The sequence below is a fragment of the Leucopleurus acutus genome, assembly GCF_964270905.1.
Source record: "Leucopleurus acutus genome assembly, chromosome: 6".
NCBI classification, from domain to species: domain Eukaryota; kingdom Metazoa; phylum Chordata; class Mammalia; order Artiodactyla; family Delphinidae; genus Leucopleurus; species Leucopleurus acutus.
The window spans coordinates 86425592-86451170 of NC_139149.1; the positions used below are offsets into that span (position 1 = coordinate 86425592).

The 25579-nt window shown below is 35.6% G+C and overlaps 1 protein-coding gene across 2 annotated transcripts in view; it reads left to right on the plus strand.

The window, feature by feature from the left end:
* CYP20A1 (cytochrome P450 family 20 subfamily A member 1) overlaps window positions 1-25579 on the plus strand; it is an 80516-nt gene that overhangs the window by 48252 nt on the left and 6685 nt on the right. Inside the window, exons 9-13 of one of the 2 annotated variants that reach the window (XM_082840817.1) lie at window positions 2258-2378; window positions 7020-7131; window positions 8285-8349; window positions 18918-19007; window positions 19157-22199. In XM_082840817.1, the coding sequence (XP_082696943.1) occupies window positions 2258-2378; window positions 7020-7131; window positions 8285-8349; window positions 18918-19007; window positions 19157-19307 (539 nt within the window). In that variant the 3' untranslated portion in view covers window positions 19308-22199. Of the gene's footprint in view, window positions 1-2257; window positions 2379-7019; window positions 7132-8284; window positions 8350-18917; window positions 19008-19156; window positions 22200-25579 lie in introns of those variants that run through there. The other variant, XM_082840818.1, reaches the window with a different exon arrangement.

Here is a 25579-nt window from a genome sequence, read left to right on the forward strand (position 1 = left end):
ATAAATGTAAACATTCTGTATTTCTTCTTTGTAAAATTTTTGATATCTAGACATGTCCAGATATTATAGATTAAATGGAATTTAGGTAAGCATGTGTCAGATATAATGTATCAAACCTTTTAAATACTTGTTTAAAAATTTATTACATTAAAATATATCTTTGCTGAAGACCTTCAAAAAATCTGAATCATTTATACTCTGGATACCATAAAAAGTGACCATTTCCAAGGTTGATTTAATATTTTAATCTTTTTTGCAGTTTTTAGGGGGAATTTTCAGAGTATTGCTATTTCTTTGCATGTGGGTTGGTTATTTTTTAAGGCACCTCTGAAATTTTGAGAGTCAAGATCGGCAGGAAACCTTAATTAAAGTCCCTCCTCTGCGACTTAGCAAGTCTTAGCCTAGAGCAAGATACTGAACTCTGCATTTCTTTCCTTTTCTAAAATAAGGGTGACCTCCAAGGTATCTTTCAACTATAAAATGGTGTCTTGATTCAATAGTATAATTAAAGAACATTAAGTGGCTTAAAATCCCATTTTAAAGCTATCCCCTCTGTCATACTCTTTAATAGAGTTGTACAAAAGAACCAATGTTTGAGGTTATTAAGTATATACAGTTAAATTAATTTTAAGTGATAATCTAGTCAATCAGTGTATATGAGTGCCTACTGTATGCAAATACTTGTGCTAAATCTTTCAATATTATATATTACTACATATTGTTGTAAAATTGCATACATGTACATATTGTACACTGTCCACGTAAGTTTTCATATCACTTGTGAAATAGAAATTCTGCAGTTCACTCAAAAGCCATAATAAAGAAACATATGTAGGAAAAAGTTAAGGTCCGCTACTCCTATGTGTTTTATGAACTCTGGGTGTGAGTAAATTATCAAAATAATTGAGCATGAGGTAGCTGTTGATTTTATTGATAATATTTAGTGCAGAAAGTGAATTACGTATTTTCCAGGCATTGGAATTGGATGATAAGTGACTTTGGCGAACATTTAAAAAAATTAACTTTGAGATAAATTTAAGCCAGCCCTTTAGCTCAGGAAAGAGATAATTAATAAGCAGAAGTAGAAATTATTAAATGCATTTTAAGAAGTACTTGACATAGAAAAAGTAGAGCTGTACATAGAGTCATATCAAGCATAGTCTAGGGAAAGAGATATTATGTGTCTGGATGGTTCCATTTGAACAGTTGTAATCCCAGTGGATTCCTAAAGGGAATATAACTACTGTTTCCTCTGTTTTATGTTCATCATGTAATTAATTTTCTTACCTTTTGATTTCCCCATGGCTATTATAATCCATAGCCATTTTAAGCAAAAGTAAGCCATAAGCTAGTGATCTTCCAGTGTTGATGTTCATCAAAGTAATTGTGGTATTTGTTAGAAATATAGAACCCTGGACCACACCCTAAACCTACTGAGTCAGGATCTGTGGATGGTGGGGTTGTGCCATCAGCAACCTCTCAGAAGAGTTTTGAGAACCACTGTCCTAAGCAATAATCGGTCTCAGTTCTTGAACCAGTGTATCTACCTTTACAAGTAAAAATTTAGAGTAATGATTTGTAGGTAAATCTCCTGCTATTTTGATTTGTATGAATCATTTAATTAAAGCTCCTGAGGAAATTGATAAATCAATTTTTTTTTTTTTTTTTTTTTGCGGTACATGGGCCTCTCACTGTCGTGGCCTCTCCCGTTGCGGAGCACAGGCTCCGGACGTGCAGGCCCATCGGCCATGGCTCACGGGCCCAGCCGCTCCGCGGCATGTGGGATCTTCCCAAACCGGGGCACGAACCCGTGTCCCCTGCGTCTGCAGGCGGACTCGCAACCACTGTGCCACCAGGGAAGCCCAGATAAATCAATTTTTTGATTTTACAAGGTCGATTGAACCAAACAGTTCATCACAGTTACCAACATTTAACACTTCCCCAGATGTGAAGTTTATTTATTATCATTACTATTTTATCTAAGGTAAAATGTATTAAGTGCCTTTGATTACTTGCCAGTTTTAAGAAAGAAATCTAGATTTCACTATCTCTTTTTGGGAATATTCTGTAAATATTCATGTTCTGTTCAATGAAGTACAAATCTTGTGAACAGTCTTGTTTTATCTTTTGGTAGCATTTATGTATCTTTTGTATCAGAAAAAAGGAAAATACCAAAAAATTATAAATTTGTTTCTTATTCTGCACCCAAACTATGAATTAGCTGCTTTCATTGTTATTAATATAAATTTTCGCTTAGTGTGTACCTGGGCAGTCTGTTTTTTAACTACCTATGAAGAAGTTCAGAAAAAACTATATGAAGAGATAGACCAAGTTTTTGGGAAGGGACCTGTAACTCCAGAGAACATTGAGGAGCTCAGGTAAGAACACAATAAGAGGAAAGAGGAGATCATTAAAGGGTAAATTTGAGTGGGTTTATCTAATTTAAAGCTAATGCTAATATCTAGGAAAGCTATATATTTTTACAGGACTTAAAGTATTTACATACAGATTTTAATAGATAACTTGCTTTTTAAAATCTTAAGGTACTTTTGGGAAACCTTTACATGAGCCTGTATAAAATAGTATCAGTGGGCTTCCCTGGTGGCGCAGTGGTTGAAAGTCCTTCTGCCAATGCAGGGGACACGGGTTCGTGCCCCGGTCCAGGAGGATCCCACATGCCGTGGAGCGCCTGGGCCCGTGAGCCATGGCCGCTGAGCCTGTGCGTCCGGAGCCTGTGCTCCGCAGCGGGAGAGGCAACAACAGTGAGAGGCCCGCATACCGCAAAAAAAAAAAAAAAAATAGTATCAGTGATATCTAATAAGTGGAACATCCACCACACCTTGTTGGTACAAATGCAGGATGGTACAGTTCTGTTAGAAAACAATGTGGCAGGATCTTATGAAGTTAAACATACCATATGACTCAGCAGTTCTCCTAGGCATTTACCCGAGAGAAATGAAAACATATGTCACACAGAGACCTGTATGCAAACATTTATAGTAATACTATTTATGATAGCAAAAACTGGAAGTAGTCCAAATGTTCATCAACTGGTAAATAGATAAATTGTGTTATATCTATACAAGGAAATGTTACCAAGTAACGAAAAGTAACACAATATCAATACACACAACAACACGGATAAATCTCTTTATGCTAAGTAAAAAAAAAAATCAAACACAAAAACTGCCTACAATACGTTTCATTTAGGTGAAATTCTAGAAAAAGCAAAACTATTGTGATAGAAAGTAGATCAGTGGTTGTCTGGGGCCAGAAATGGGGAGGGGATCAATTACAAAGGATCATGAGGAAAGTTTTATAGGGTGAGGGAAATGCTCTGTATCTTTCTTGTGGTTATGTTCACACAATTATATACAATTACTAAAATTCATCAAACTGTACAGGTAAAATAGATACTATTTTTTTTTTGCGGTACGCAGGCCTCTCACTGTTGTGGCCTCTCCCGTTGCGGAGCACAGGCTCCGGACGCGCAGGCTCAGCGGCCATGGCTCACGGGCCCAGCCGCTCCGCGGCGTGTGGGATCTTCCCGGACCGGGACACGAACCCGTGTCCCCTGCATCGGCAAGCGGACTCTCAACCACTCCGCCACCAGGGAAGCCCCTAGATACTTTTTTTTGTATGTAAGTGATACCTTAATTTAAAAGATTTTTAAAAATAACAGCTGTGACTTCTTAGGGGGTTGGAAGTCTGAGACTGGGTAGTAAGCACCCTTACCTTGGATCATCTTTCAACTATAGAAAAGAAGATAGGGATACAGCCATTGGAAAGAACTCTAAGCTATGGGTTTCACAGGGAGACTTTTGTTACCAATTCTTTAAAATGTAGGAAGCTTTATTACAATTTTAAAAGTAATACATACTTGTTTTTCTTAATTTATTTTTTAAATTTTTTAACATTTATTGGAGTATAATTGCTTTACAATGGTGTGTTAGTTTCTACTTTATAACAGAGTGAATCAGCTATACATATATCCCCATATCTCTTCCCTCTTACATCTCCCTCCCTCCCACATACTTGTTTTTTGAAGTTTTTATAATACAGAAGTGTATGAAGTGGAAGGTGAATGTCCTTTGTAAAAGAGATAATAATTGTTAACTATCTGTATTGTTTTTCCGGACTTTTTCTATGCATATATACATATGTATTTAACACAAAAAAATTAAAACCATTTAAAAATACAAAACATGTAACTCTTCTGTAAATTCCATTTTTTCTCTAAATGTGCTATAGTAACTCCACATCCAATCAGTGACTAAGTTCTGTTGATTTTGCTTTCCAAATAACATTTAGTTGGAAGTTTAGTTTTAGTTCTTTCCATTGCCCCCACTGCCTAGAGCACCATCAACTTGTCTGGGATATTTCAACAACCTTGGATTTGCTTCCCTCCTATGCATTCTCCAGATTGCTGTTGGAGCCTGTGACTGTACACTGTAATCGCTTCAACTACTTTAAAAATACACATAACCTGTGACCAATCCCAAACCAACAATCTCTTGGCATCAGAAATTTTCAGAAGCTTCTCAGGTGATTCTAATGTGTAGCCAAAGTTGAGAATCACTGTGCTAGTCATCTTTCTATATCTGGGGAGTCATATCTGATCAGACTCCCCGACTTAACATCCTTCAGTGACTTCTGGTTGCCCTTAAGATAAAATTTAAACTCACCAGCTTAGCTTATAAGGCATTTCAGGAGCTAGGCCTTGCATTCCTCTCCCACCTTTTCTCATTACTTGTGTCTCTTCATACCCTTGGATTCAGCTGTATTGAAATTCTTTTGTTTCTTCAAATGTAAAGCACTCTTTTTTATCTTCTGGCTTTTGTCGAGATTCTCTCTTCCTCCCTCCTCTAGCTAACTCCAGTTTTTTCTACAGGTCTCAGCCTAAGTGTTTATTTCTCTGCAAAGTCCTTTCTCTAGTTAGGTGCTCTTGCCATGTGTCCCCTAACACCCTGAACTTCCTTTATCATAACAGTTACTGTGCCCTTTTTTTTTTTTACTTCTTTTACTTTATGGCCACAGAGGAAGTAGAGGTTAAAGAGAGGCTGGAGAGAACTATTATAAAATTCCAGTTAATATCATCAGATAATTTGTGAGCTGTTATATTCACTGAAACCAGAACAGAGAAATTTCTGGAATGGAGCAACTCCACTAGTAATTTCAAAGCCTTCCTGACTATAGCACCCTAAATAAGAAGCCCTGTTTCTAGGAATACACTCAACTGGTTGTGCAGAAGAGCCATGTTAAACTAAACTGAGGAGATCTGACATTGACTTCTTTGCCATCCATCATTTTTAATCAACTTTATTGAAGTATAATTTACATATCATAAACTACATTTATTTTATACTCTGCCTTTTTTTCTTTGTATTTACGTTTTTAATATACTGTGGCTTTTTAATTGTTCATTCTTGATGTCCCTTCCTCCGTCCCTTCCCCTGCCAAGTAGACTTTGAAATTCTTTGAGGGTATCTGTCTTGTTCACTGTTGTAGCTCAATATCTAATGCAGTGCTTCTAATGTAGTAGGTACCCAAAAAATATTTGCTCAAAGAGGAAAGGATGTTTCCTCTTGTTTTTGTTGCTTTTAGAAATTACAAAAATCAGCATTCCAATGCTTACATCTTTGCTGATATTTCTGATTGTTTCTATTAATAAGGTTCAACTGGCATTTACTATGGATCCAACTCGTTATTTTTAATGGATGCATAGTATTGCATTGTATGAGATTATTATTTAAGAGTATATGCAATAGTGTAGTGTTTACGATTAGGGGCTATGGAGTAACAGACTTGGGTTTGAATCCTACCAATACCACTTACCTGCAGTACACTTTTAAACAATTGCCTCATTTTTAAAATCTGTAAAATTAAAAACTAATAGCATCCATGAGTTTCTTGTAAGGATTAAATGAGATACTGCATAGAAAGTATTTAACAGAACTGGCTCATAGCAAGATTTCAATACATTTTAACTTTTATTCTCATTGGGAGGCACACTTCATATTTTCATATATATTGCCAAGTTATCCTTCAGAAAGGTTGTACCAATTTATACTTCCACCAACTGAATATGAATGTCCTTTTCCTTATTTTTTGTTAGTGTTTGTCTGTGACAGTACTCTTGTTCATCTTTGCTAATCTGGCAGGTAAAAAAATTCGCTTTGATTGGCAATCTTTCCATTGTTAATGAGGTTGAGTATCATTTCTTAGGTTTCCAGGCCATTTGCATTTTTTCTTTGTTTTTGTGGTTTGCTTTTTATATTTTCTGTCCATATTTCTATTGGGGTATTTGATCATTTTAATTATGAATTTTTAAAGAGCTTTGATGCATTAAGGATATATTTACTGTAAATATTTTTCCTACTTAGCTTTTAATTTTACTTATGATGATTGCAAGAATGAAAAAAAAACTTCCATAGTCATATCATTCAATATTTGTGTTTTTCTTTATGGTATCCTTCATTGTTTCAGTATTTTTATAATTTTTAAGTAGAAAAGTCTTTTATTAAAATTTTTATTAAATCCTTTATTAAAAATAAAAGACGTTGGGGGCTTCCCTGGTGGCGCAGTGGTTGAGAGTCCGCCTGCCGATGCAGGGGACACGGGTTTGTGCCCCGGTCCGGGAAGATCCCACATGCCGCGGAGCAACTAGGCCCGTGAGCCATGGCCGCTGAGCCTGCGCTCTGCAACGGGAGAGGCCACAACAGTGAGAGGCCCGCGTACCGCAAAGAAAAAAAAAAAAGGCATTTCTACTCAAAAATTTTAAAAATACTGTTTCGAGTTTTCTTCTGGTACTTTTAAAGTTGTTTTTATTTGTTTAAATCCTTACTCAACCTGGACTTTATATACCTCTAATATGTAATGTATTTTAAGCAAATAAGAATTATGACTATTTCAAATTAGGAAGGTTATGAAAATTGTTGAATGACACTTTAAAATGTATATACATTTCAAACTGCCTCTCCCAAAATAAAGATCTTCAAAAAAAAATTTTTTTTAAACAGGTATTGTCGGCAAGTACTTTGTGAAACTGTTCGGACTGCCAGACTGACCCCAGTTTCTGCCCGGCTTCAAGATATTGAAGGAAAGATTGACAAATTTATCATTCCTAGGGAGGTAGGAAACATTTGGTATACTTAACCCATTCAGTTATTCTTTTCAACTCTGTTAGTGTGTGTTTTTAAATTTTATTGTTTAAAGTGTCCAATAAATGTTGCCTATTGTTAAATCAAAGACAAGTGTTTTAAATGACAAAATAATATGTGCTTGTTTTAAAGTTCAAACAATATAAAAGAAAGGCTCATTTCTCCACACGTACTACTGTGAATAGTTTAGTGTTTATTTTGTAGGTCTTTTTCTGTATATATGTATTACTCTGTGTGTGTATATACATGTATATGTATGTATTTTAAAAACCAAATTCATATGTGAAAGAGTAGTCTGTGTATTCTTTAATTTTCTTTTATTGAGTGTACCATGGCAATCGATACAACTGGCACTTACTATGGATCCAACTCATTATTTTTAATGGACGCATAGTATTGCATTGTATGAATGTACCGTAATTTATTTAAGCAGTCCCCATTGATGGAAATTTAGATTGACGTTAATTTTTTTCATTTTTACAAATTGTATACTTGTACTGGTATTGCGAGAGCCTTAGAAAAGGAGTTTGGGGGCCAAACAGCACATGTGTGTAAAATTTAAATTGCCCTCTACAAGGCAGTTTATACTTTGAGCAACAGTGTATGAGAATGTTTTTCCTTTCCATATTCTTACCACATCTGGATTTATGAATCTTATATGAAAAATTGTCTCTTAATTTGCTTTCCCCTGATCATTGGAGAGATTGAACAGCTTTCCATATATATATTAACAGTTTGTATTTCCTTTAACTTCTTTCTAGTGAGTTTATATGTCTTTTTGTATATTATACATATTAATTCTGTCACTTATATGGCAAATTTTTTTTTCTGTCTGTTATTTATCTTCTACTTGTTTTATGGTGTGTTTTTTGTTTTATTTTTACTGGATACGGGTTTTAAATTTTCATGTAGTGAAGTTTGTTATTCCTTTATGGCTTCGATATTTTTTGACATGCTCATCCTTCCCACTGTGAGATCACCAAAATAATGGCCTGTGTTTTCTTCTGTTATTTTATTTTTTATTTTTTATTCACTATCTATATTAAAAGAGCATTTAGATAAGTTGGCTTTCTGGGCATCTTTTTGTCTCTGTTAGACCTTGAATAACTAATTTTTTTTTGCAGACTCTTGTCCTTTATGCCCTTGGAGTGGTGCTTCAGGATCCCAGTACTTGGCCATCACCATACAAGTATGAAGTTTCTGTCATTGTCTTTGCAATTATTGATTTTTATGTGTTTGCAAGTTTTGTGTTCCTTTTTAAGTTTTGAGGAGAAAATTCAATATGTAACAGGCATACAACAAAAGAAAGCCACTGCCTTCCCTGTGTATCTTCTGCTCACTGCTTTTTCTTTCATGAATCTACTGTCTGCTACCCTTTGTCTCTCCTATTACCACTTCTATCCTAAGATCTATTTAATTACTTAATCTCTACAATTATTCTTTAATTTCAATGGTATTTTGGAGTTATTTTACTGATAAGTGGGTATTTTTAAATTAATTACTTAATTTTATTTTTGGCTGTGTTGGGTCTTTGTTGCTGCACACGCGCTTTCTCTAGTTGTGGCGAGTGGGTCTACTCTTTGTTCTGGTACGCGGGCTTCTCATTACAGTGGTTTCTCTTGTTGTAGAGCATGGGCTCTAGGCATGTGGGCTTCAGTAGTTGTGACACGCGAGCTCAGTAGTTGTGCCTTGTGGGTTCTAGAGCGCAGGCTCAGTAGTTGTGGTGCACAGGCTTAGTTGCTCGCAGCATGTGGGATCTTCCCGTACCAGGTCTCGAACCCATGTCCCCTGCAATGGCAGGTGGATTCTCAACCACTGCACCACCAGGGAAGCCCTGGTAAGTGGGTATTGGTTGTGCAGTTTCTTTATTTTCCTTCTTTTGGTCTCAATTATTAAGCTCTTTAGTCAAATGCAGAAAATAGGTGTTGTGTGTATATTGTTATGTGTGAGAACAGCAAAGGAGGGAAAAGGTGAAGAATAAAGTTGATATTGTTTGCCTCTTAGGTAGGCGTCTGGTAAATCCACCTTAAAGAAATGGGTTAAGATGTACTGCCCTGAAGAAGGTTATTCATTGAGTTGATTGGGACTAAGAGCTGTGTGAAATGCAGGGGACAGAGTTGATGGCATGGTTGAAGTAGTAGAAAAACCTACCTCTGGAATATAAGGATGGGACATTTTCAGTGTTCCTATCATTTTAGTTTTTAATATTACAACGACATTAAAGGAGAATCTATTAATAAATGAAATAGCAGTCCTTCAAAATCTTCTGTAAAAATTAAGTAAATTTTATATTCCAAGGGGCTTTTGTAGCAAAATTAAAGATAAACATTGGTTAAAAAAAAGTATGCTTATAATTATAAAAAATGAAAATTTCAAATTTTAAAACCTTAAAAAAATTTCATGTGGAAAAATGCCAAGTTTTTGATAAACTTTAGGTGTAATGCGAAAAGTATAAGAACTTTGCTGGAACTTTTGACGCTATTCCTATCCTCAGAGCACTCAGAGAATCTAGATTACAGATTGAAAATACTGAAAGGAATATCTGCTAACGTGTGGAAATCATTTTTACGAATCAAATGCAGTCAAATTTAAGAAATATTATTAATAATGTTGTATACCAAGGAAAAGCTTTCTTAGGTTGTGCAGCTCATCACCCATCCCTTGTGAAAAGTCCATAGATTCATTTGTGTCAGCACCTTGAGAGGATCCTTGAGAGACTAATTCACAGTAGCAAAAATGTTCGTAGACTGAGATAGACCCTGTAGAGGTAATTGATTAATTATAGTTTAAATGTGTCACACAGAGGAAGATGAAGAGGTTGACTTTTTTCACTATATTTAATGCTCTTGAGGTCAACAGAGGATGTTGCATATCTTTTTATGGCTGAGTAGTATTCTATCTTATGGATGTGCAGGGTTTGTTCAACTTTACCCCACTGAAGGACATTTGGTTTGTTTGCAGTATTTTGCTTTTAGGAGTAAAGCTGTTATAAACATCTGTGTACAAGTTTTGTGTGAACATAGGGTTTCATTTTTTAGGATAAATGCCCGAGAGTACGATTGCTGGGTTATGTGGTTAGTGCATATTTAATTTTGCAAGAAACTGCCAGGCTATTTTTCTCAGATTCTTAGCAGCAGTGTTTTGAGAGATTCAGCTTCTCTGCAGCCTCAATAGCATTAACTATTGTCACTATTTTTTATTTTAATTGTTCTAATAGGTATGTGGTGATATTTCATTGTGGTTTTTATAAGTTTTTTTTGAGTGAGTAGCTGACATTACCTTATTCTCCCTATAGAAAAATGTCTAGATATGATTTATTTGCAGAAATAAATGCATGGAAATATATTATTACTGTATTGGCAGTATCTCAGAGGAAGAAACCCTGGGTCAAATTCTATGACTTAAATGGATCATAATGTAAATATTACTCTATACCAAATAATGAAATATTCTCAACTTTAAAAAAACAGACTGAAATAGAATTCTCAACTGAAAAGAATGAAGACATGACTTCCCTGGTGGCACAGTGGTTAAGAATCCGCCTGCCAATGCACGGGACATGGATTCGATCCCTGGTCCAGGAAGATCCCATTTGCCATGGAGCAACTAAGCCTGTGTGCCACAACTACTGAGCCTGTGCTCTAGAGCCCGCGAGCCACAACTAGTGAAGCCACGTGCTGCAACTACTGAAGCCTGCGTGCCTAGAGCCCATGCTCCGCAACAAGAGAAGCCACTGCAATGAGAAGCCTGCGCACTGCAACGGAGAGTAGCTGCCACTCGCTGCAAGTAGAGAAAGCCCGCATGCAGCAAGGAAGACCCAATGCAGCCAAAAATAAAAAATAAAATAAAAAAAAAAAAGAATGAAGACAAACATTCAAAACCTCAGTATGGACTGGGACCAAGATAGTGACATAGCAGGCTTCTGAATTTCCTTCCTCACACAGATGCATTGAATGTACAGCTACACATGGAGCAATTCCCTCTGAGAAAAATCCAGGAGCTAGCTGAGTGACTCCTACACATTGAGCAAATGAGAAAATACCCACATTGAAACAGGTAGAAAAGAATGAGACACATTCTTGCCATAAACCCCACCCCCAGCCCAGTGCCATACAGTCAGGAGGGAACCCCCAAGTCCCAGCTTCTCCCTGCGGATTGAAGGCTTTGGACCACACATTTAGTGCCCTGGCTTTAGAGACTCCCACCTGAGGAGTGGGCTCCTAAAACATCTACCTCCGAAAGCCATCTGGGCTTGCATTCATGAGTCCCACAGGACTGTAGCAAACAAAGAAGCAGTTCTTAATGGGAGCATAGCGTGAGCACAAGCATTCATCATGGCTGTCCCCATAGGGTTCAGCATAGAGAGAACAGGAAAAAATGCCTGTCTCCCAGTCTTTCTCTGAAGGAGGTTGACTACATACTTTACAAGCTGCTGCCTGAAGGTCTAGCTTCTAATTGGCATGCGTCTGGGTATACTGGCTGTGATCCTCCCCGGACCCTGGGGGAGTCAGTGGACACACTTCCAACCTTCTCCTTCTGGTTCACTCCAACAATAAAACCAGGTCGCCAGCATCTCCCTTGCACAGACATCTAGTGTCCCAACTTTTATGGCTGCCATGCGAGGGAGGGATATGCCCTAAATCTCATAGCTCTGATAGCTAGTACATCTTGCATTCATAAGTCCTACGGGACTATAGCAAACAAAGAAGCATATGTTAATGGACATGGAGGTATTTGTGGTTAGCACCCACCTTTCAGTGCAGAGGGAGCAGGCAAAAATGCCCATCTCCCAGTCTTTCTCTGGAAGGAGTTTGACTACATACCTCACAAGCTGTTGGCTGAGGGTCTGGCTTCTAATTACCACCATCTAGGTGTTGACTGTGATCTTCTGGACCCCAGAAGAGCTGATGGGTACTTTCCTCACCTTCTCCCCCCAACTTTATGCCAACAATAAATCCAGCTTGCAAGTATCTCCCAGGAAGGAGCTTGTCCACACATCTAGCAGTCCAGCTTTTATATCTGCCACCTAAGGGACAGGCCCCCATCACCCAGCTGTGATAGCTTATGGGACTTGCATTTACAAGTTCCACAAGATTATAGTAAAGAAACAAACAGTTTTTAAATGGGTGCAGGAACACCCCCTGTGGCTATACACCCAGGCTCAGCACAGAGGGAGCAGATAAAAACGTACATCTCCCAGTTTCTCCTTGGAAGCAGTTTGACTACATACATCCTTACCTGTTGCCTGGCAGTCCATCTTCTTATCAGCCTGTGTATAGGTGCTGACTGTGATCCTCTCCTTTTGGACACTGACAGGTCATGACATACCCTCAACTACTGGGAGCAACTGTGAACAAAGACAGCAGTTTAGACAATCACAGATGTTTAAGAGGCAACCAGGAAGTCAGGCTAGGCTAATTAATGAGCTTCATCTCCTACACAAGACTGTGACAGCAGTCCATTTTACTAGATAAAATAGTCTGCTGTAAAGTGATGACACTGGAGAAAGACTGGAACAGCCATTGCTGGCTTTCCGTGAAAAGCCATATGCCAAGGAATGTGGGCAAACATAGGAAGCTGGAACACACAAGGAAATGATTTCTATTCTAGAACCTCCTGAAAGAAGTGCAGCCCTGCTGACACCTTCATATTAGCCCGAGTGAAGAAGGAGCCTCCCAGGAAGGAATTCTGGAAGATATGCCCTTGGATCCTGACAGAGAGGCTTATGAAATGCCTTCTGAGGAACAATATCAGGATTACGAACCTTAAGCCTAAGAAAAATCTTTGCTTCCAGTTTCCTGAGATCTGCTGACAGATGTTCCATCCTGTACAAATGCTCAGTTCCAAGATGTCCGGTAATGACATTTTCTCAGAGTTTTCACGTTGCATTATAAAGTAGAAGAATGTTTTATCTGATATAAAGAAACCAACACAAGGAGTCATGGAAAATGAAGAAACAGGGGACTATGTTCCAAACAAAAGAGCAAGATAAATTTCCAGAAACTGATCTTAACGAAATGGAGATAAGTGATGTACCTAATAAAAGAATTCAATATAATGGTCATAAAGATTGCTCACGAAGGTCAGGAGAGCAATGCATGAACAAAATGATAATTTCAGTGAAGAGATAGAAAATATAAAAATGTACCAAACAGAAATCACAGAGCTTAAGAATACAGTAACTGAATTGAAAAATTCATTACAGGGGTTTAACAGCAGATTAGATGAAGTGGAAGACAGGATCAGCAGATTTAAAGGCAGGGCAGTGGAATTCATCAGAGTTGCAAAAAGAAAAATGAAGAGTGAATATAGCTTAAGGGACTTATGGGATATCATCAGGTAGTCCAATATACACATTATAGTTGTCCAAGAAGGAGAAGAGAGAGAGAAAGGGACAAAGAAAGTATATTCAAAGAAATAATGGCTGAAAACTTCCCTATCTGGGAAAAGAAACAGACATCCAGATCCAGGAAGCCTGAAGAGTACCAAAAAAGATGAATCTAAAGAGACACACACTGACACACATCATAATTAAATTGTCAGAAGTTAAAGACAAAGAGGGAATTTTAAAAGAAGCAAGAGAAAAGCAACGTGTTATGTACAAGGGAACCCACATAAGATACTCAGCAGATTTTTCAACAGAAACCTTGCAGGCCAGAAGGGAGTGGGCTGATATATTCAGAGCGCTAAGAGAAAAAAATTGCCAATCAAGAATACACTACCTGGCAAAATTGTCCTTCAGAATTGAAGGAGAGGTAAAGAGTCTCCTAGACAAACAAAAGCTGAAATGTTAAAGGGAGTTATTCAAGCTCAAATGAAAGGATGCTAATTAGTGACATGAAAACATATAAAAGTATAAAATTCATTGGTAAAGGTAAATATATAGTTAATATGAATACTCAAATATTGTAATGGTCGTGGGTAAATCACTTATAACTGTAGTATAAAGGCTAAAATACAAAAGTGTTTAAAACTGCAATAATTTATTAATGATACACAGTATAAAAAGATGTAAAATGTGACATTAGAAACATAAAATATTGGGGGAAATGTGAAAATGTAGAGCTTTTCAATGCATTTGAAATTAAGTTGTTATCAGATTAAAATAGACAGTTATAACCATAATATATTTTATGTAATCATCCTTGTAACCACAAAGCAAAACCTATATAGTAAATATACAGTGTATAAAGAGAAAGGACTCAAAGCATCCCACTGTAGAAAATAATGAAATCACAAAGGAGGAAAGGAACAAAGGAACTACAAAACTGCTGGAAAACAGTTCACCAAATGGCATTAGTACATCCATACCTATTAATAGTTTCTTTAAACATAACTGGACTAAATTTTCCAATCAAAATACATAGGGTGGGCTTCCCTGGTGGTGCAGTGGTTGAGAGTCTGCCTGCCGACGCAGGGGACACGGGTTCGTGCCCCGGTCCGGGAAGATCTCTCATGCCGCGGAGTGGCTGGGCCCGTGAGCCATGGCCGCTGAGCCTGCGCGTCCGGAGCCTGTGCTCCGCAACGGGAGAGGCCACAACAGTGAGAGGCCCGTGTACTGCCAAAAAAATCAAAAACAACAAAAAACAAAACAAAACTGTATGATCATCTCAGTAGATACAGAAAAAGCTTTTGCCCAAATTAAATATCTTTTCATGATAAAAACTCAACAAATTAGGTATAGAAGGAATGTGCTTCAACATAATAAAGACCATATATGACATGCCTATAGCTAACAGCATACTCAAGGGTGAAATGATGAAAGGTCTTCCTCTAAGATCAGGAACAAGCCAAGGATACCCACTCTCACCACTTTCATTCAACATGATATTAGAAGTCCTAGCCAGAGCAATTAGGAAAGAAAAGGAAATAAAATCAGAAAGGCAGAAGTAAAATTGCCTTTACTTGGAGATGACATGATATTATACATAGATAACCTTAAAGATTCCACCAAAAATTGTTAGAATTAATAAATAAATTCAGTAAAGTTTCATGATTCAAAACCAATATAAAAAAGTCAGTTGCTTTTCTATACACTGACAACAAATTATCAGAAAGAAAAGTTAAGACAGCAATCCCATTTACAATAGCATCAAAAATAGTAAAATACTTAGGATTAAATTCAAATAGATGAAAGATGTACTCTGAAAACTAAAATATTGATGAAAATAATAGAAGAAGACCCAAATAAATAGAAAGATAATCTGTGTTCATGGATTGGAAGAATTAATATTGTTAAAATGTCCCTACTAGACAAAGCAATTTACAGATTCAGTACAATCCCTGTCCAAATCCCAATGTCAATTTTTATAGAAATAGAATAAACAATCCTTAAATTCACAGAACCACTAAAGACCCAGAATAGCCAAAGCAATCTTGAGAAAAATGAACAAAGCTGGAGGCATCACACTTCCTGATTTCAAACTATGTTACCAAGCTTTAGTAACCAAAACAACATGGTAGTGCACTTTAAATATATTACAGTTTTGCAGTTATAAATCAATAAAGCTGAAAAACTTTAGATTAAAAAATCCTTCAGCATTTGAGGCCAAATTATCTATTTTTCATTTTCATTTTATTTTTAATCCTTAAAATTGTGAGGTATTTCATAAAATAGTTGGATGTCTGTATGTCTTCTTTGGAGAAATGTCTATTTAAATCTTCTGCCCATTTTTTGATTGGGTTGTTTCTTTTTTTGATATTGAGCTGCATGAGCTGTTTGTATATTTTGGAGATTAATCCCTTGTTGGTCACATCATTTGCAAATATTTTCTTCCATTCTGTGGGTTGTCTTTTCGTTTTGTTTATGGTTTCCTTTTTTCTGCAAAAGGTTTTAAGTTTAATTAAGTCCCATTTGTTAGTTTTTGTTTTTATTTTCATTACTCTAGGAGGTGGAGCCAAAAAGATATTGCTGTGATTTATGTCAAGGAGTGTTCTGCCTATGTTTTCCTCTAAGAGTTTTATGGTATCTGGTCTTACATTTAGGTCTTTAATCCATTTTGAATTTATTTTTGTGTATGGTGGTAGAGAAGGTTTTAATTTCATTCTTTTACACGTAGCTGTCCAGTTTTCCCAGCACCACTTGTTGAAGAGACTGTCTCTTCTCCATTGTATATTCTTGCCTCCTTTGTCATAGATTAATTGACCATAGGTGCTCAGGTTTATTTCTGGACTTTCTATCCTGTCCCATTGCTCTCCAGGTCTGTCTTTGTGCCAGTACCATACTGTTTTGCTTACTGTAGCTTTATAGTCGGAGGTCAGGGAACCTGATTCCTCCAGCTCCATTTTTCTTTCTCAAGATTGCTTTGGCTATCTGGGGTCTTTTGTGTTTCCATACAAATTAAAAATTTTTTTGTTCTGTGTATGCAAAAAATGCCATTGGTAATTTGATAGGGATTGCATTGAATCTGTAGATTACCTTGTGTAGTATAATCATTTTGACAATATTGATTCTTTCAATCCAAGAATGTGATATATCCATCTGTTTGTGTCATCTTCAATTTCTTTCATCAGCATCTTATAGTCATTGGAGTACAGGTCTTTTGCCTCCTTAGATAGGTTTATTCCAAGGTATTTTATTCTTTTTGATGCAATGGTAAATGGAATTGTTTACTTAATTTCTCTTTCTGATCTTTCGTTGTTAGTGAAGATGACTAAAAAGCACTTGAAAATATGCTCAACATAGCTAATTATTAGAGAAATGGAAATCAAAACTACAATGAGGTATTACCTCACACCGGTCAGAATGGCCATCATCAAAAGGTCTCCAAACAATAAATGCTGGAGAAGGTGTGGAGAGAAAGGAACCCTCCCACACTGTTGATGGGAATGTAAATTAGTACAGCCACTATGAAGAACAGTATGGGGATTCCTTAAAACCTAAAAATAGGGTTGCCATATGATCCAGCAATACCACTCCTAGGCATATATCTGGAGAAAACCATAATTCGAAAAGATACATACACCCCAGTGTTCATTGTAGCACTGTTTACAGTAGCCAAGACATGGAAGCAAGGTAAGTAACCCTTGACAGAGGAATGGATAAAGAAGATGTGGTACATATATACAATGGAATATTACTCAGCCATAAAAAAAGTCTGAAATAATGCCATTTGCAGCAACATGAAAGGACCTAGAGATTATCATACTAAATAAAGTCAGACAGAGAAAGATAAATATCATATGATATCACTTATATGTGGAATCTAAAAGAGTGATACAAATGAACTTTTTTACAACACAGAAACAGACTCACAGACTTAGAAAACAAACTTAGGGTTACTAAAGGGGAAAGGTGCGGGGCGGAGGGATAAACTAGGAGGTTGGGATTAACATATACAGACTACTATATGTAAAATAGATAATTAACAAGAACTTACTGTATAGCATGGGAAACTCTAATCAATATTCTGTAGTAACCTATATGGGAAAGGATTCTAAAAAAATAGATATATGTGTATGTATAACTGAATCACTTTGCTGTACACTTGAATTGAACACAGCATTGTAAATCAACTGTACTCCAATATAAAATAAAGATTAAAAAAAGTAGTTGGAAAAATCAAGTTTGATTCCCTTTTAATCTGGAAACATAGGTATCTTGAAGTAAACATTTAGGGTCTCAATTTTCAAGATAGTTTACAAAAGGAAAGGCTGATTAAATTTGATACAGTTTTTTATATGGACTGTAATATAAATATAGTATATTCCAAAAGTGAAAGGTAATTTACACTTTTTAAAAAGGGCAGTGAAAGCAGGATTCTTTTTCTTTTTCTCAGAGTTTAGATCTTTTAAAAACACTTGTTTTTGAGGGGAATTTTTATGCTCCTTGGTGGGTGGGTTGTTTTTGTTTAATATATCCATTTCCTCATTGACTTTTTTTTTTAAACATCTTTATTAGAGTGTAATTGCTCCCATTGACTTTTTACAGAGTAAACTTCTGTACAATAAAAGATCCTTCTTAGCCTCTTCATTTCCCTCACTTATTAATAAGTCTGGGTCTCATTTAATTGATTAATAGAAATTGTAGTCTGGTGTCTCCAGACTAAATTTATTTATCCTTAAATTTATCCTTAATTTATCCTTAAATTATTTATCCTTAAATCTCATAAATTTATCCTTAAATCTCATAAATGATGTAGTTGCATGTTACAGTTTCATTCCTCGATGATTCTAGAGAAATGTATTTTGCATCTATTCTTTAGAAGTAGGGGTTTCCCTGGTGGTGCAATGATTAAGAATCTGCCTGCCAATGCAGGGGACACGGGTTCAATCCCTGGTCCTGAAGATCTCACATGCCGCAGAGCAACTAAGCCTGTGCACAACTACTGAGCCTGCACTCTAGAGCCTGCGAGCCACAACTACTGAGCCTGCGTACTGCCACTACTGAAGCCCGTGCGCCTCGAGCCCGTGCTTTGCAACAAGAGAAGCCACCTCAATGAGAAGCTTCCGCACCACAGTGAAGAGTAGCCCTCGCTCGCTGCAACTAGAGAAGGCCTGCTCACAGCAAGGAAGACCCAGTGTAGCCAAAAAATAAATAAATAAATAAATAAAATAGAAGTAATAAAAGTAAACAAAAAAAGATGTAATATATGTTCAATAGTTTGGGAACATAAAAGGTCAAATTTAAATATAATGTGAGAGCAGTTTCTATTTTCAGTAGTTTTAAAACTTTATTACATACCTGTGTTCTTATAGTGTAAATATGTACCATGCCAGTGGAACTCTGTTGTGATCAGGCCCAAATCTTCTTTTTAGGTTTGATCCAGAGCGGTTTGATGATGAATCGGTAATGAAGACCTTCTCCTTGCTTGGATTCTCAGGCACACAGGAATGCCCAGAGCTGAGGTGAGATGATAGAGAAACGAAAAGGAAAGGAAAGATGCTAGACTTTGTACTTATAATTTTGTTTATCACTGTTGATGAGAATGAACAATCTATATAGTTAAAGTATAGTTGTTAATCTTTAGTAACCAGTTCACTTTCTTCCTGACTAGGTTTGCATATATGGTAACCACAGTACTTTTGAGTGTACTGGTGAGGAGACTGCACCTACTTTCTGTGGAGGGACAAGTTATTGAAACTAAGTATGAACTCGTAACATCATCCAAGGAGGAAGCTTGGATCACTGTTTCAAAGAGATATTAAAATTGTATACACTTAACTTTGTTGAGGGAAATGACCATTTAGAAAATATGTATTGAATCCTTTTATAAGCCAAGCATCATTGTATAATATAAACACCTATTAGTACTTCATCATGTAAATTTGAATTTTTGTATATCAGAGTTTCTTAGTGCATTATATACTTTTATACTTATTGCATTATTATAGTGATAATTTTAATGGGAGGACTTCTACTTTTAACTTTTGTTTTATCAGTTTCTATGTCATTGTTTTCATATTCTTAGCCTTAGTTTGATCTCTAAAATTAATATTCTTGAAGAGAAACTATTTTTCACAATAATGTTTTTTAAATATTCATAAAAGAGAAAAATAACTCATTTTCACACTTTTAGTAAATCCTCTTAAAGGGGACTTTACATAAAAAGGAAAAGAAAAAAGGACTTTATATAATTTTATTTATTGGATTAATATTTTTATTTTCTGAGTATAAATTAGTTTGTGTTTAATCATTGTTATTAGGTTTGAGTAATTCAGTGAATAACATACCTTGTATTTGCTTGTATGCCTTCCCAGACAACAGTGTTTATTTCATGACTTATACATTGCTCATCATTTTGAACAGTTCTGAATCATTTGGAAAATAATACAGTTAGTTCTGAATGTGTTTTGAAGTGGTGTCCTTCCTAAGTAGCAAACTAAGAGTGAGGCTTGTCTGTCCTTTTTTTGCTGGAAATTGTAGTAGCACTCTATTACTCCACTAATCATCATTTGTGTAAAAAAAAAATTCCTGAATTTATTTATTATTATGTCATATCCTAACCATAAGAAATGAGAGAGCATTAACTAAAAACTGAAACCAAATTTAAAAGAAAGAAAACAAAGATGGGTCGAAAATAATTGCAAAATATATGACAGAAAGGGATAATATCCATATTACATATAAAGAGGTCAAACAAATTGTTAAGAAAACATACAGTAGATAAATAGACAAAACAGCTTTTATAAGGGGAAACAGCTAATAAGCTTTTAGAAAAATGATCAGTCTAACTAGTAAGCAAAGAAATATTGGGGCTTTTTCAAAAATAAGTATCTTTCAAATTTACATTTTAGTACTGGTAACTTTTATATTTAATGCTTTTTTATTGACAGCATTGTATTTTAGTTTGCTTTCTTTGGTTACACTGTTCTTGAAGAACTCTTTTTTTAAAATATGTTTTTTTAAAGATAAAAGGAGATATGAAGGAAGTATGCCAAGTGCTGATAGAGAGGAAAGGAAGAATAGTGATAAATGTTTGCAGATGGGCTTGTTTTTGACACTGCTGAATTTCTCTTGTAATTTTAGTTTCAAGAATGTACCCTAGTTATTAATTGAGTTATTTTATGTTGTGTTTATGGTTATATAGCTAACATTTTAGACCTAGTAATAAGTAGTTAAACATAGAAACTAAGTAACTAAATGCAGCCTTTATTTCTGACAAAAACATTTAATTTATGGAATAATTTAAATTCTGAAACTTTAAGTGAAATGTATTCTTAGTTCCTAGCATCATGTTTCTACAAAGGCATGTTGTTACATTTATTCCCTGTCGCCTATCATATTCTATGGTTTTGCGTATAAAGAGCATCTTCCTTTGTTATCCAAGTACCTTAATTGGTTTGGAAACTGGCACTGGAAGGTTAGAGTAGCCAGTTGATATGTAAACCGAGTGTCAGTAAAATCAGGTGAGATCAGTGGAATTTTAAAGCAAGTGCGACCTGATTAGCCATGATCAAGGCAAAAACAGGGTAACTGAACCAGAGTCAGGGTGTTGGCATGTTGCCAGTAAGTGAGACAATGTATAATAATGATGGAATCGAGGAAAATAGAGCATAGAAGAATCAGGTAAATAAGCATATTTTATCCAGAGTTACATAAATAACTTGAAACATAAAAAATAAATCATTTTTCTAGAGGATTTTTAAAAAATAAAAATTACTGTTAATCATATGTAAAATAAGTTATCCATTCACTGTTGTTCTTACGTGGCCCTCTGTATTTGTCAAATGACCTAAATTTTAGTAGCCTCAGTGTTACTGATGGCTCGTAGCATGGCTCTAGCAGGACTCTTTAAGTTTTATAGCTTTCTGGCTTTTTAAAAACTATTTCTTCACTGATTTTGATCTACATTCTTTTTGATAGTTCAGAAGTTTATTGTTAAAAACATCAACACAACACATTTTTTATGGAATGAAAGGGCTCTTCCACACTTTGTGCTAATAAAATTCAAAACAATTAATTCTGTGCATATGTTTGGGAAAAATGAAAAACTCACATGCTGTTTGGCCCACAAATGTACAGTTTCATTTTTTTATATAAATAGAGTATCTTATTTATAGACTATCAAAATTTATTTGTTTTCTTTATATTAAAATAGTTTGTATTTTAAAGACAAAATGCTCTATTTTTTTATTAGAAAATTGTATGGGTTTATTGTAGAAAAATCTAGGAAACATAGAAGCACAAAAATAGGAAACTCCATCACCACTATTTGAACTTAACCAGTGTTAAGCTTCTGAGGTGGATCCTTCTACACTTTAATCCACATGTAATTTTTACAGACATATTATGCACAATGTTCTCTTCATTTAATATGTTATGAACCAGTAGTGTTTTCCACAGCTGGAACATTACTATTCTTACTCAGAATGTAAGCACAGACTTGTCAGTCTTTTTCTCTGCCTCTTTCCCTTCTCAAATATTGTTATTCTTTTCAACTTTAAAAATGGCCTTAGTTCTCCATCTATTCTATCAAAACAGTTATATATTAGTAGAACCAAGTTGCTAAAGTCATAGCATAATCTAGGTGTTACAATGAGCATTTAAGAAATGAAATTACTCCATTATCCTAAGAAAAATCTTCAATATAATTAAGGGATAATTGGGATAGCATAATATAATATATAATTATAATACATAATTGGGATAGCATAATATATAATTATAATACATAATTGGGCTAGCATAATATATAATTATAATACATAATTGGGATAGCATAATATATAATTATAATACATAATTGGGATAGCATAATATATAATTATAATACATAATTGGAATAGCATTTCATCTTTTAAGAGGACATTTTAAGAATCTTCGTTGTTGTTTTTGGTCTCTGGGGGAAACAGATTAAAATTCTTCCCTGAAGACATGTTTATTTTTTTCTCCAGACCCATAAAAAGTACTGTTACCCTTTATAAAATGTACCTTTTTTTCACATGCGGTTATGTTGACACATTGAAAACTGCTTAAAAAAACATAATTCTACTGAGTGTGTAAAAGTGAAGACATGGCCGGTAGAATCGAGGAGTCATTTAGTAGCTGTGAGAAGACAGCTGCGAGAGAAATGGACACTATTTTCAAGGGTGGGTTTTTATATTGTCAACAAGTTGATGCTAACGACCTTATTTTTCTTCTTAGCCAGTCCTGTGCCTGTTTCCTGAGTTCCTAAGACCAATGATGAAGGTAGAAGGGGAGGAGTTGGGGGAAGGGAGGCAGTGACAACAAAGCAGTTGCTGTTATTGCAGAAGTCAGAAAATCAGCATGGCCAGAAAGGCTGGATACTGTGTTGCTTTGAGCGTTGTCAGTGATCTGCACTGATAAAAAGGAGTGAGACTGAAACTTGCCAAAGTAGAACAAGGGACTGGAATGAGCATTTGTTACACACCAAATTCTTTATATACTCATCTCATTTAGTCCTTAGAAAGTAATAGTAGGTACAGGTAGGACTAACTAAAATAGTTCTTCATTCCTGCTAGAATAAATACTGTAAATAAAGACAGCAGATACTAGCTAAGAAACAGTAAAAGATCTAAACTTCAGATTATCTTAATAGCTTCAGTGGGGTTTAGTGGGGTTTTGTTCTTATTTAAGAGAGAACCAAGCAATAGTTTCAAATGATGTACAGTTCATAATAGCTAAAGAAAATGATTAAAAGAGTAATGTAACAGCAGTATTAAAAGAAATCTCAAAGGAAACTAAATATTGCCAACTCAGCTCCCACTTGTACAACTGTTTTAAGTTTTTTCCTGTTCCCACATACGTATATTTTTACCTATTGCAATCAGAACAATTTGATCTACTTTTCATTTAATGCATTTCAGACATTTTCTTTTGTTACTTCAATTTTGTAAGGTCTTATTTTGGGGTGGGAGTAGACTTTTAAAATACAATAGAAATCAATTTCATGTTTGATTTATAGAATTTTATGACACTGAGTGAATGGATAATTGTAAAATTTGAGCTGGGAGCCATTTTGTAAAACATCCAGACAGTAAACAAACGGCAGGAAATGACATTCCTTCTTCCAGTTGGCTTCCCATTCAGTCAGTTTACAGTTTGGTGGCTGTCTTTCTACAGATTGGGAATGGATCTTGTTATAGCATGGATAAACTGCCAGGAGCAAATAAGTCACAAATAATCCTGTTTGGTAGTTTTTTTAAAAATCTACATCTATATACATCTAAAATACTTGCAAATTCTTGTTTTAATTTTTAACACATGATAGTAGAGAATGAAACTTATTTTGTAACTATATTATAGATAAAGTTGTAATGTGCCTGTCTCCCAAAAGGCAATCAGTAAATATTTTTGAATAAATGAATGAAATCTTCATTGAGGTTTTGTCTGCATATAGAATAAAGGAGATTATTGAAGTTACTTAATAGTTGAAAAAGATTTCCAGATAGCCAAACTACCTCTAATGCTAACAGCACTTTGTAATATGCTAAGTACCCCATTGCTGGAAGTATTTAAGAAGATGTTGTATGGACATCTTTCAGTGATGCCTGTATTAGGTGTGAACATAGGTTTATAATAGCCTATAGTTGTACAAAATATCAACCAAAATAGTTGGTAAGCAAGTAGTCCTTTGTTCCTTCTATATCTTATCACTAGGTCATCATTAAAACTAGGAAATGTTTAAGGATCAGAGTTTTTTTATTAGGTTAGCAACGGCATTATTTCCCAAAGTGTGTCTCATGGTACCCTATCCTATGAGATACTCTGAGAAAAAGTTTCCTCGATCGTATTCATTCTGTTTATATACATATATTCTTTCTCAGAACGAATATTAACGTATTGGAAGAACTGAGAAGTTCTACTGTAAGGAAACCTATTTTAACTTGGTGTAACACTGAGTGTTCCAAATGTATTTGATGAAGGTACCCCTTTTTCAAGTTATACCTATTATCCTGAAAAACCAGTGTTTCATGGAGATATAGTGTTCAGTAGATCTATAGATGTCGTGTCCAGAATGATCTACAGACAAAAGGAGTCTAAAGGAACATCTGTCTTAGGTAGTTCTTTAACCTATGCCTGGTCCAGAGATTCTCCAGACTAGGAGTGACCATATTAGAACCAAGGCACCTGAATTCCATGTTCTCTCACTCCCTCACCTCCTCCTCTTTTCCCTGTCAGAGGACAGAGCCCTCTTACTCTCCTGACTCTCTCCGTCTCCTGACTTCCATTTCTGTCCAAAGAAATGTGACCCATTTAGTTAGGCAACACTTTTTTATTGGTCACTTAATGTGTGTCAGATCTTATTGCAGACGCTGGGGATATAGCACTGAGCCAAACAGACATGGAATTTACTGTGTTCTCTCTCTTCTGTGCTTCACCCCAGGAGGAAGAACCCCAGTCTCATGTGCCAAAGCTTAACTTTCTAGCACTTGAGCTCTCTAGGTCCTGGGTTTGGAAGCAACTCAAGGACCCTTTAGGTTAGTGGCTGAAAGGGACAAAGGAAGAAACTTGTAGTTGACTACATGACAGAGAACAGAAGGCTTCAGTTACAGGCTGTAGAGGTGCAAGAAGCACAAGGAACCATTGGGAGTCAAGCCATTATTTTTGTTACTTTAAGTTTATGAGCAAGAGAATTAAACTACGTATCTTATCAAGGAAAACTGTCAACATTGATGCTGAATAGAAATCCTGGAGATTGTTCAGAGTGAGACGAAACAAAGCTGAGAATTGGTTTGACTAGGTTAAAGAGCAATATTGATTATAGTCATTTGTATGAATTGTTCAATTATACTGCAGCACTAGGTGTGTTCATCTTTCATGATTTGTTGCTATGTTGCAAGGTCAGCAGCTAATAGATAATTGATTTTTAGAGCTTAAAAGGACCTTGTAGAGATTATATGGCTTAGCCTGCTCACAATTTAAAACTTTAGAGGGGGAAATCTAGGGCCTCTGGGAGTAGAAGAGCAACATTATTTGGCTTTCATTTTGGATTTTCTCATAGTCTTCCAAAGAT